At 48.0% G+C, this 12,677-nt stretch overlaps 1 protein-coding gene across 9 annotated transcripts in view; it reads right to left on the reverse strand.

Moving 5' to 3' along the window:
- The window catches only part of SEC31B (SEC31 homolog B, COPII coat complex component), a 31,744-nt gene that overhangs the window by 8,586 nt on the left and 10,481 nt on the right, over positions 1 to 12,677 (reverse strand). For 5 of the 9 annotated variants that reach the window (XM_032432481.1, XM_032432474.1, XM_032432476.1 and 2 more), the window contains 14 exons: positions 11,897 to 12,092; positions 11,588 to 11,683; positions 11,063 to 11,071; positions 10,488 to 10,631; positions 10,015 to 10,157; positions 9,049 to 9,148; positions 8,783 to 8,944; positions 8,119 to 8,253; positions 4,607 to 4,837; positions 2,147 to 2,221; positions 1,790 to 1,888; positions 1,344 to 1,443; positions 648 to 826; positions 262 to 388 (listed from right to left, as the gene is read on the reverse strand). In XM_032432481.1, coding sequence (XP_032288372.1) covers positions 262 to 388; positions 648 to 826; positions 1,344 to 1,443; positions 1,790 to 1,888; positions 2,147 to 2,221; positions 4,607 to 4,837; positions 8,119 to 8,253; positions 8,783 to 8,944; positions 9,049 to 9,148; positions 10,015 to 10,157; positions 10,488 to 10,631; positions 11,063 to 11,071; positions 11,588 to 11,683; positions 11,897 to 12,092 — 1,796 coding nt within the window. Of the gene's footprint in view, positions 1 to 261; positions 389 to 647; positions 827 to 1,343; positions 1,444 to 1,789; positions 1,889 to 2,146; positions 2,222 to 4,606; positions 4,838 to 8,118; positions 8,254 to 8,782; positions 8,945 to 9,048; positions 9,149 to 10,014; positions 10,158 to 10,404; positions 10,632 to 11,062; positions 11,072 to 11,587; positions 11,684 to 11,896; positions 12,093 to 12,677 lie in introns of those variants that run through there. The other 4 variants (XM_032432477.1, XM_032432479.1, XM_032432478.1 and 1 more) reach the window with 4 other exon arrangements.

Here is a 12,677-nt window from a genome sequence, read left to right on the forward strand (position 1 = left end):
CAAGTAACCACAGTGGCTTTGGACAATAATGAGGCCAACTCTGCGCTACAGGGAAGGGCGGAGCTCGTGCGAGAAAAAGTAAAACAGGACAATCCATGATCCCTACTAGAGTCCTGGCCTCCCAGCTGAACCAGACCTTGGCCTTGACCACACGGCCTGACCTCCCAGAGCTCAGGCTGCTCCTCGGCCTCCTCCCTCACCGTGTCCGTGAACTCCATGCTAGAGTCACACCACTCCATCCTGAAACCCAGGGCTACCTACCACAGAGCTCAGGGAACTTCTCTGGCCCAGAGTATGTCAGCAGCAAGGCCAGGGCCTCTTTCCAGTTCTGCAGGCTACAGGCACAAACCATCTCCTCCCAATTCTTCCGTACAACACAGGCTAGCAGCTATAATGGGCAGAGAGGGAAGGAGGTCATTAGCCATCCGTCCAACACAGTCAGAGTCACACACAGGGACGTGCTAAGAAAAGCCACTGGTGAACAGGCTTCCTATTAGACCACTGACCAGGCGTTGGGGGTGAGGTAGGGGTGGTTGGAGTGGGGAGAGGGAAAGCCTGGCAGATCTTCTAAACATCAAGGTGTAGGCATCCACCTGACAAAGTCCAAGTAATCCCCTCCCCTCCTCTCCTGCACAGCGGGCAGTTACCGAAGAGATTCTGGTTTTCTTCTTGGCCCAGTAGCACTCCTGTGTTTGCTTTAGCAGATCTGCGCCCCCAGCCTGGGCCAGGATGATGGCATCAGCAAAGCGCTCTTCTTTCAGACACAGCTCCACAGCAGGGCGTAGTTCTCCAAGCAGGAGAGCCCGGCTCAGGAGTCCATCAGTGTCTGCAAGCAGAGGCGTGCCCTCCATGTGAGCCTGCCCTCAGACCCTAGCTTCCTGTCCCCTACAGGGCCCACAGGACACCCCTTCTATCTCTGTATCACTCAGCCTCCCTTGCCCCAAACAAAACTCCCAAGTTTCATTCCTCAACAACAAAATGTAGTGGGCTGTCCCAGAGTGCCAGGTCCAGTGGTAACTCTCTAAGGACAGGGCTCAAGATGAGGGAGAGCCTCATATGGCAATATTAGAGGTATAGTGTGTGGTTGCTCAGCAAAAACAGAGTCACAGTGTTTTAAGTAAGAAAACAGTAGAAAAAAAATATCTTGCTAGAAGGCCTTCCACAGGAAAGACATATCCATAAAAATCCAGAGAGAGCTCTAACCAGTAACAGAACCGCTCAGCATTTGTGATGGTGGGAGGGAGGCAGGAGGCAGGGGACAAGAAGAAAATGTTCTCAAGTCCAAGAACTCTGAGCCCACCTACTCCCACATAGAGCGTTCCTCTCCCTCAGGATCAGAGTACCTTCTGTGATGGGGATCTCCCATGGAGTCATATTCTGAGGGACCAGCTCATCAAAGAAGGATAAGGAGGCAGAGGCTTCCCCTGTGATATGTTCGGAGGTCTGTACAAGAAAGGACAGAGGTGGCTATTTTGGAAATGAACCTGAAAAGAGATAGACAGCTGGCTTGGTAGCTCTCTCTGAGAGCTCTACTATCTGGCCCTTAATGGGTAAAGCTACAGAATAACCAGATAAGGTTTGGGAAGGTCTCTAGTCCATAGCTCCTCTCCCAGCCCAAAAGCTTATGCACTCTGTGTCTCACTGTGGTTCCAAGAAATGAGGAGTTTGAAGACTTCTACAGAAGCCAAGCACTTTATGAGAGCAAAGCAAACGTCCAGGAAGGGGCAGATGCCCTAAAGGCAGGTCTCCTGTGCTACCCCAGGTCTGGCTGTCTGGGCTCCAACCACACCTGGCTGCAGAAAGCCTGCTGTCTGTTACTGTGGAGATCATCTCCCTTGGCCTGAGGGGTCTCGCCCAGCCCCAAGTCACTCTTCAAACCCGCGGCCACCTGCAAGGAGAGATCTATGAGTACCCTCTTGCCAGCACAAGGTCAAACACCTATTATGCTTTCTTCCCACCTCCACACCACACAGACTGGACTCTCTAAGATTCTTGGGTTATTTACCTGGGGAAAAGCCTACATCCAGGAGGTAAAAGGTTTGTATATGCGTTAATGAAGCCCAGAAAGAGGTCACTGAGACGGTTTCCACTGACAGCATTCTCTTCTCTGCTTCAAGTACATGCTTCTGATGTGAAAGCAGCTTACCTTCTTCTGGAACTCATCTTTACTGTATCCTAATAGTTTTAGAAATTTCATTCTGGAGTCTTCCTCTAAGGTCACCTAATGAACCACAGAACACACAAGTCTCCATTAAATCAATGTGAATGACCCTCTCTTGCATAAGCTGAACATCTGTGCCATGTACCCTCTAATATAGTTCTTCATACTACCAGAAGTGCCCTACTGAGGCCAACACCGTCTCTCCCCTTTTTCTCCCCCAATTTGATCCTGCTGAGCTGGAGGCATGGTGTTAACAAAACCCTCTCCCACTTCTACATGAATACTGGACCACAGACCTTCTGTTGACTTACTAGATCTGTTAGCCTGGATACCTGGTAAGAGTCAAATGTCACCTATGTTTCCAGGCAACATTGCTTGTGATGGATAAATTGTATCTGGACTGGAACTATACAAAACTTAAATAGCATCTGTGGACACCATGCTCCAGGCTTCCCTGATTGCAAGGACTCTTATAACTGAAAAGATCTCTTGTAGGGACTCTAGAAACATTTTTGAAGTGGGTACAAGAGACATTGGCTCTTGTGGGCATGAGGCTTCAAAGCCGGGGCCACCGACACACCTGCCTTGTGTGCATCTCATCACCTTGCACCTGAGCTGTCTTTTGGGGAGGTGATGAGAACTCTGGACTGCTGCATGGGCTGCTGCAAGAACCCCCACAGAAGAGCGCCACCTCCGGCTGCCCTGCCAAGCCGTGGTTCCTGTCCCACATCCTTCTGAGGAGACTGATGCCAAGTGAACCTACAGAGTCTCGTGAGTCTAAAATATCTAGTTGAAGGGGCGCCTGGGTGGCTCAGTCGGTTAAGCATCTGTCTTCGGCTCAGGTCATGATCCCAGGATCCTCGGATCGAGCCCCACATCGGGCTCCCTGCTCAGCGGGGAGTCTGCTTCTCCCTCTCCCTCTGCCTGCCTGTCTGCCTACTTGTGATCTCTCTCTCTGTCAAATAAATAAATAAAATCTTTAAAAAAAAATATCTACTTGAAAACATAGTTCGTGGTGGAAGCTGCATAGATACAATAAACAAAGTCAGCTTAGGGGCGCCTGGGTGGCTCAGTTGGTTAAGCGTCTGCCTTCGGCTCAGGTCATGATCCCAGGGCCCTGGGATCTAGCCCCGCATCGGGCTCCATGCTCAGCAGGGAGCCTGCTTCTCCCTCTACCTCTACCTGCCTGCCTGTCTGCCTACTTGTGATGTCTCTCTCTCTGTCAAATAAATAAATAAAATCTTTAAAAAAAAACCAAAAACACAAAGTCAGCTTACCCACTCAGTGTCCCAGATACTGGGGGCCAAGCCTTTCTGAAGCTGTACCTTAATCTGGGTTAGGTGGCTGGGCCCTTCATTTGCCCTACACAGAGCCATGAATTCTGACTACTATCTTTCTCACAGTCTCTCAGGGCTCCCTTCTTCTCCCATACTTGTCCTTTGGAAATGTTCAGCCACATTCAGCTTCAGAACCATCATAATGGACACCTCTTGGGTAGGTTTTCAACCAGACTCCCCTCTATCCTTAGGTACTGCTGCCTCCTTTGTTCAGAAGAAAGGCTCAACTCCTGATGATGCCCTCTATTCTCTTTCCCATTCCACCATTCCTGGAGCAGTTGGCCGTATTCTGCTTACAACAAAAGCATCATTTCTTATTCTTTTCTTCCCACACCTTTTTCTAGCTTCACTCTACAGTTGATGATCCTTCTCAAATTCTGTCTCCTTCCCAGATTCCTGGTGTCTACCATCACAAAGTTCTACTGTGTCTGAAGCATAGACCCCAAGCCCTTCTTAGATCCCCTGGGACAGCTCTGTCCTTTTTGCATTATTCACTACGATCCCAAAGCTTTGAATAATCCTCTCACTGCCTGTCCAGTCAGTTCTCTTTCTCCCTTTAGTTCTCTCCTCCCATCTACTCAATTCCTTTGACAGGTGGAACACTCCTCCTGATGTCATGCACAACTTGAAATTTCATTAGCACTGAACTTGATCCATGCCTCCAGAGTAAACTGGGACTTAAGCCCTGAGTCCCACCATAATAACTTGCCTTGGGTTACCTGAAACAAACTCAAAGCCTTCTCATGATGATGCCCCCTTCCAGCCAATCCTCTTTCCTTCCTTTCCTTTCTCTTCTCTCTTCCCATTACGTTATCTGCCCTTTGGCATGGCATAAAAGCCTTCACCTTGGCCTTGGTAAAGTATCTAGGACATCAGCAATAGAAGCAAAAAAGGCAAATGTCACTTGTACCCCTCAGCTTCCTTAGCTGCAAAAGGTCTCTGAAACACTGGTAAAAGGTGAAGATTCTGTGTCCAGAGGGTGGTGTGGTGTAGGAAAAAGCCTAAGAGGTCAGGGCCTCTGTAATCTAGGTCACAATGTGGTTGTCCATCTCCTAGAGTTTCTGGCTTTGGGGAAACACTTCGGAGCAGCCAGCCTCAGGCTTCCTACCTTCAGGAATTGCCAGAGCATCTTTTCACTTTGCAGTGATGTTTGTTCGATCTTGTTCTGACAATAATTCAGAAGATTTCCTGATTCCAGGGCCTCCCGCAGCTCAGCTGACCGCCTCAGTAATTCAGATTCTGTGATGACTTGACTGATGAAGACTAGGCGGAGGCAAGGCTGTGTCATCTGATGGGCAGGGGTGCTGGGGAGGCCAAAGGTAACCAGCTTCCCTCCAAACTGGTGAGGAAAAACAAGAAGGGTTAAGGTTGTATCTTCAAGCTAAAAATTAACACCAAGTCCAAATCACAGGGAAGGCAATTTATTGGTCAACCCTAGGATAGGAAATCAACAATAAGAACTCCTGGGGGTGGAACAGGATCAGGAAATGAGTAGAAAATGCACCCCTATACATAAACCACCTCTACATTTTTAGCACCATCAGCATAAAACTCTAGCACATGGTACTCATCTTCTGACCTGTGCTGGTAGCACCATTCTCCCAGTCACCTGGACTAAACGCCTTGGCATCATCATGGTCTTTACACCCATCACAGCTACAGCCACGAACAGCAGTCTTACCTCTTCTTGTGCAGTGTCTCTCACACAGGGCCCCCTGTCCCATTCCCAGCGCTAGCACACCTAGGTTATTGGAATAGGCTGCTAGCCTCTGGGTTTTCCTCCTCCAATCCAAGCCTTAGACTACCACCCTGTACCTATGGCTGCTTAGGAGTGTGTTCTGGTTTCAAAAGCCACAGAAGAGAGCTTAAGCTCCTCCAAAGTCAGGGCCAGACTCTCTAGCCTCTCTCTCCCTGCTCATTTACGTGATCGCTCCACATCCCCAAAGTGTCCAGTTCATTCCTCCTTCTGAGCCTTCAACCACCAAAACAGCCCCCCCTGAGCATCCTTCTCACCCTACCTAAAGCACCTGTCACCAAGCAGAGCTTAGTAAAGTTCCTTGACTCCAGCAGGTCTCCACCGTGGCTGCACATTAACACAACCTGAGGACCAGAGTCATGAGGCTGCACTCCAGACAATGAAGTCCGAATCTCTGGTGGTGGGACTAGACATCAGTATATTTGAAAGTTCTTCAGGTTGCAGCCATGGTTGACAACTACTGCTTACTCCCCAGCCCTTCACTATTTCCTTTCCTGAGACCTCCTCCTTCATGAACTTGCCCAGTTGGAATTCTTCACTTGATTCCTACAGCACAAACCTACACTACAGATTAGTGCTAAACAAAACAAACTTAATTTTTGATTTGTTAATATTTGATAGTCTTACAAAGTGCTTATGTATATTCTTATTTGAGATTCATGTCAATTCACTAACATAAGCTGAGCAGGTACTACTATCCCTATTTTACAGACAGTCGAACTGCCCAAGGTTACCCAGCTAATAAGTGACAGAGCTATGATAAGAATGCAGGCCTCCCAAACTGAGGGTTCTAGAGAGGAGGGGGGTGGGAAGATGGGTTAGCCTGGTGATGGCTATCCACAAAGAGGGCACGTTTTACGTGGAGCACTGGGTGTTATACGCAAACAATGAATCATGGAACACTACATCAAAAACTAATGATGTAACGTATGGTGATTAACATAACATAATAATAATAAAAAAAAAGAATGCAGGCCTCAGGCGCCTGGGTGACTCAGTTGGTTAAGTTTCCGACTTTTTGGTTTCAGCTTAGGTCGTGATCTCAGGATAATGGGATCGAGCTCCGTACTGGGCTGCTTGGCGAGAAGTCTGCTTGAGATTCTCTCTCTCCCTCTCCATCTGCCCCCTCCCCCCACCTGTGCATGGGCACTCTCCCTCTCAAATAAATAAATAAATCTTAAAAAAAAAAAAAAAAAAGAATACAGGCCTCTCCAGACAGACCCATAAATACAAATGTGGTTTCTAGGGGCACCTGGGTGGCTCAGTCGGTTAAGCATCTGCCTTCAGCTCAGGTCATGATCTCCAGGTCCTGGGATCAAGCCCCGCATCGGGCTCCCAGCTCAGTGGGGAATCTGCTTCTCCCTCTCCCTCTGCCTCTCCCCCTGCTTGTGTCCTCTCTCTCTAATGAACAAATAAAATCTTTATTTAAAAAAAGGCAGAAAGTAAGTATTGGGGCTGATGTAGAGAAAATGAAACTCTCAGGCATTGCTGTTGGAAATATTGTGAAGCTGCTGTGAAAAATGGTATGGTGATTCCTCAAAAAAATTAAAACACAGAATTACCTCCTGAAACAAACAAACAAACAAACAAACAAACAAAAGAATGTACTTCTCTCAACATCAGAATTCTTCACCTCCTGAGTATGTTAGATTTACCTCCACAATAAAACTGGTGGCTGTGAACACAAGAACCACTTATTCGATACATCTGTTTTCAATTCAAACCTAATATTTAAAGCACTGGATTAAGTGCTTTAGGACCCTGCCACTCCTCAGACCAGCCACAAGGGCATCACCTGGGAACTTGTTGGAAAATCAGAATCTTGGGCCCTACCCTAGACTGAATGAACCAGAATCTGATTGTAAGATTCCCCAGGTAATCTGTATGTGCATTAAAGTTTGAGAAGCACTTGCTTTAGGGATAAAAACGAACAAAATGTGGTCCCTATCTTCAAGGAGTCTATTACTTAGTAGGGTCTCCACACATGTATTTAAGTAACCTTAGTACAGTTAGAATGTGTCATTACAGGAATAGAAATCCTGGAAGTGAAGTTTGACAAGGGTTTAAAGACAGGCATTGTGGACTGGGTGGTACTTAAGCAAGGGACCATGAAAGACTATAGTAGGATTCAATGGCTCAGGAGAGACATGAAGGGCAGGGTACATGCAGAAGCAGCAAAGTTGAGGAGTTATTTGTGGAACAGAAAGGAGTCATATGTAACTGGAACCTAGGGAACACATAAGAATAAGGTGGGGGGGCGCCTGGGTGGCTCAGTCATTAGGCGTCTGCCTTCGGCTCAGGTCATGGTCCCAGGATCCTGGGGTCGAGCCCCACATCGGGCTCCCTGCTCTGCAGGAAGCCTGCTTCTCCCTCTCCCACTCCCCCTGCTTGTGGTTCCCTCTCTCGCTGTGTCTCTCTCTGTCAAATAAATTAAAAAAAAAAAAAAAGAATAAGGTGGGGATAAAAACTGGAAAGGTAAGTCCATAAGGAAATGGGGGTCAAAGGTTTGGGGCAGAGGAGTGACAGGATGGAATTTATATTTTTTTTCTTTCCTGCTTTGTATTTCTAACCCTTACATGTCTGGACTCACTACCAGTCCAGACATGTAAGGGTTAGAGAAAAATCAGGTGGAATCTCAGGCAGTTCTCTATAACCAAGCAGCCTATAGCAACCAATACCTTTTAGACAGGACTGGCACAGTAAGCAAGGTGAAGGGGTAGAGGGAAAAGCAATAGTAACTCTGCTTGAGCCCTAAAATGGGCCTGATCTGAGACACAGGCAGTGGGAATAAATCTAAAGAACACAGCTACATGTTGGGCATACGAGAGGCTTCACAAACACACACACACACGCACTATACTTACAGCAAATGAAACACCTGCTGGCCTTCTCATCCATTTGGGGGGTTTTTTTAGAGGAGGTATCAATGATGCTTGGGCCCCTTGCTCTGGTACCTGCAGTGGCGGGAGAGGCTGGCCTTTGCTGAAGAAAGAAGAGATCTGAGGGTAAAAGCACACCTGTATCACCAACCCGAAGTGGGGCTGCATCTGGAAGCTTTACTCTGGGAGAAATCCTTGAGATACCCAATCTGGCCCAGAAAGGCTGGACTCCCGTTTTCTAGGGAACTGGTAGTGAGGGTAGGACTCCCATGCAGTCGGCTCTTGGAAAGCCTACTGCATCCAAGGTCTACAGTGGAGTGTAGACACAGAATGGATCTACAGGAGAAAGGGAGATAAGACAGTTCATACTTCCAAAATAATGGTCCCGGCATGGAGATCCAATGTCCCTGAAATATCACAGGGAACATCCAAGAGCAAGAGTCAATATGAAGGCCTCTTTTGTATTGTGGCAGGAACGGACACCCTCCCAGGAAGATGGGCACTAGAGCAAAGGTGAAGCCCTCCCAACCCAGGGTCCTGGTTTCCCAGTCTCCAACAGTCCCCACTTCCTCCCAGGCCATTCGTCCTTTTCTCTCCCCCCATATAGAGACAGCATTCCCTCCAGCATTCTCCAACAAGCCTTTCAAACCTTGTCAGCCTGTCTCATCTGCTGGACTTCCCAGCTCCTACCCATCACGGAGTACAAACTTATCCAGCCGTCAAAGGAGGCAGCAGAGAACACTGGAGGGTCCCGAGGGCACCACTGCACATCAAAGCACCAGCTGCTCTGTGTGGGCAGCTTATACACTACCTGTGAGGGAACCCAACCATTAGAGAAACCCTGACTTAGGTAACGTGACCCAGAACACACAGCTGATTTCCCCTCCCAGCATGCCCACAGAACGGCCAGCCTACCTCATTGCTCCCCAGGTTCCAGCACAAGATCTGGTTGTCCTTGGCACTACTGAGCAGAAGCTCAGCATCAGCCTGGCTCCACGACACTGACAAGATCCCCCTAAAAAGGAAAGAGCAACTAACATTTGTCAAATGCCTACTCTGAGTAGGGTACCTTAAATATCTTGGATAAATTTCATCCCTATAAAATGAGCAGTCTCATTTCATTTTACAAACGAGGAAAATGAGGCTTTGAAAAATTAAAGAACCTTCAGCAGTCATGCAGCCCGAACCCAAGTCAAATCCCAGAGCCTGTGCCCTACACACTGTATCACTCTGCCGCCCAGACGTCCCCACAGGATGGCCTGCTTCTTTTCCCCGACTGTAGAGTAAGGCCTATGAACAGCATGAATCAGGCAAGCACCCACCCTCTGGGTGCTTTCTTTTTTTTCGCAGGAGGGTGGTGAGGACCCAACTCTTCAAAGTCCCCAAGAAGGTATAGAGGCAATACAGCTCTTTAGTAAGAAAGAACAGTGTGGGCTGCTTTTTCTGCTATGGGCCTAAGAGCTACAGCTTCAGGGGCAGGCCTGTTCAAAGGATAGACAGGAGCCTAGGTTCTCTTATTAAGGAGAAGTCTTGGAGGAAGCAACCTCACTACCTAAAGAAATGAACATTATCCTTAAATCAGAGCCTGGGGACTCTCCCAGGGGGACTAAACATTGGCTCCAAATATCTCTCATGACCCCATCTACACTCCTGTTTCTGGAAGTTAAATGGAATCTCAGGTTCTTTTCCATAACCTCAGGATCTCAAGGAACTCCTCTTTGTTGGGGTTACAGCTAGGACTGGGAGACTGTGTGTTCACTGGGAATGACTTTGAAGACACGGAAGATGTTTGGTAACTAAAGTGAGGCATTCACTGCCTCCTACCCAGGTCAGTTATGCCCCACCATCCACCAAGGATGTAGACAGAGCTTGAGACATTACCTACTGTGGCTCTCCAGCACCTTCAGGGGCGAGGAGGCAAAGCGCAAATCCCACAGCTGAATCACTGGAAAACGATCATCTTCTGAACACAGCACCAACTGGGTGGCTATGTCTGGGTGCCAGGCCAGGCCTGAGCTGTGCATCTGTGGACAAAGCAGACCCCAATGGGTGATATAACCTGACACTTCTGGTTATGAACCTTTTCTGCCCAGTTGGAATAGGACCTCTGAGGGCAGGTTTTGTGTCTCTTCTATGTGATAAGTGATGACCATGAGTAAGGAACACTAGTAGCCTCTGGATCAGCTCTGTTTAGCTTCCCTAAGCATTCACTCTCAACAGGAAATCTGCTAAGAGGCTGAACCTACAAGTGCAACAGCTGAAAGCAGACACCTGGCCTGGGGAAGAGCAGCTCCAACGTCTAGGCATGAGAAAGAAGCCAGAGCCCGAGCCTATATTCTGTCTCCACGACGCACCCTGTTGCTACGATCGCTGACTTTGATGATAGGTTCATTCTTCCTGAGATCCCACACAACTGCCTTGCCGCTGGGGTGAGCAGAAGACAGAATGTGTTGAACTTGCCGGTTCCAAGCAAGTGCCTTGATGTCTTCTGGAGGCTGCTGAGGCAGGAAGGGGGGGGAGGGATAGAGGATAGAGGATAGAGGACAACTTGTCATCTCCTGGACCAAGAGCCATTTGCTGTTCCACTGCTCCCAACCCCCCACAGAAAGCCCAAGAGTAGACATGGGGCTTCCCAAACCCAGTGTCAGGGAGCTGGGAGTTGAATTTTCCAGAGAGGATCCTTTAGGGGACTGGTGTAGAAGCTGAGAGAATGGCAGGCACACTTGGAATTTACCCCTATCCCAAGGTGCTCCTGAGAGGATGGAGTCAAGATTTAAAACAGCCCTCTTATCTATGACAAAGAGAGAGGTAGAGGAGGAGGAAGGGAGGGAAACAAAGACATGTAAGACCCCCAGAAAGAATGAGGCAGAAAGAAAAGCCATTGCTATTTTTAGGGCACAGGGTGCTATCAAATTTATACTTAACTTACCTCACGATACTGTAAGCACAAGACAGAGAAGAGCCAGGAAGCAAAGAAGATGGGCCCAGTTATAGACTGACAGGTAGGTGCACTCAGAGACAGACATACACCAGATCCCCAACTGCATGGGAGAACCTGATATAGAGGCAAAGCTGACCCACCCCAACAAAAAGGACAAGGATATATCTGGGCATCCCCTCTTGGCCCCACTCCACTGAGCCCAGGGCCCTACTCTACTCTGCCTAAGCTCTACTATGATAAATAGTACTCACTCCTTTTCTCAATGTCTTTTACTGCCTTTCTTCATCTTCCTTCCAGAAACCCTAGGACAGTTAATGGCCACAAACCACCACACACACACCCTCCCCTCCATCCCTGTTATGGGTTGGCTGGTAATACGTTAGTCTGTGGTGCTTTATTTCCCTCCAGTGGTAAAGTCCAAACTCTCCTGTGCTCTGGGTGCCTCCAGAATTCAAGACTTTCCTAGGCAAATCAGCTGCACACTCTAATCAGCAGCCCCGGGAGACTCCTTACCTGTGACTTAGATCCTGGGGTCCTTGGCACATTTAGGTTATTCAAATCCCAAATAAAGATTTCAGAATCACTGGCCCCCGAGGCCAGGAGGTTGCCCTGTATGAAGAAAAGGCCTTAGGAGACACACCATCCCAGCAAAAGGTACGAACAGGAAAGGGGGAAAGAGACCCACATTTGGGGCTTCCAAAACCTCCCCCATAACAGTGTGGGAAGGGCTAAGAATTATAGACTGGAGGTCACAAGTGAATGCTTCCACTCAGATCTGTGGCTCCATGGCTTGGGCATGTTTGACCAAATGAAATGCAGTACCTGGAAAGGATTAAAGTCAAGGGCTCTGACAGCCCCCGTGTGCTTCTGTCTCTGGGCAATCACAGGCTCCTTCCCGGAAGACAGGATGTGGGTCACATCGTATAGAGTAAGCATGCCATTGTCCCCGCCACCTGCAATGACCCCGGAGCCTTCCAGAAGCCCATCGCCAAAGCTCCCCCAGCTCAGCTTGTAAAACCTACAAAGAGGAGGGACTGCATCAGCACCAGTGCAGAATCACGTCAGTGGGCAGAGAGGAGGCATGTCTGTCAGCCTCTGCCATGACGCAGGTTTCCCCACCGACATGGAGTCTGCCTGTCTCCCTCACTTACTAGACACACAACACAGGTTTCCTTGCTTGGTCCTGCCCTTTCTCTGGAAAAAAGTTCCATCTTTGTTACACTAGGAAGGCAGGAGACCACTGCCTCAGGGTTGTGTGGCATGTTTGTTTTTTTTAATTAACACCATTAGGGTTATATAGGCCCAGGGATACATATTTCAAATAGATTAGTTTCCTTAATCTTCACAACTCATATAACAACAACTAATGCTTATTGGATACTTCCTATATGCCAGGCACTGTTTTAAGTGCTTCACATGTATTAGCTGATTTAATATTCAATAACCCTATGAAGTATTATTATCAACTCCATTTTCAATTGAGGAAACTGAGGCACAGAGAATTTATGAAACTTCTGTATACACAGTAACTTTATCCCTATTTGACAGCTGGGAAGTGGCAGAATCAAGGTTTAAAGTCTGGCCCATCTTATTTTATTTTTAT

Source organism: Phoca vitulina, unplaced genomic scaffold, assembly GCF_004348235.1.
Source record: "Phoca vitulina isolate PV1807 unplaced genomic scaffold, GSC_HSeal_1.0 scaffold48, whole genome shotgun sequence".
Taxonomy (NCBI): Eukaryota; Metazoa; Chordata; class Mammalia; order Carnivora; family Phocidae; genus Phoca; species Phoca vitulina.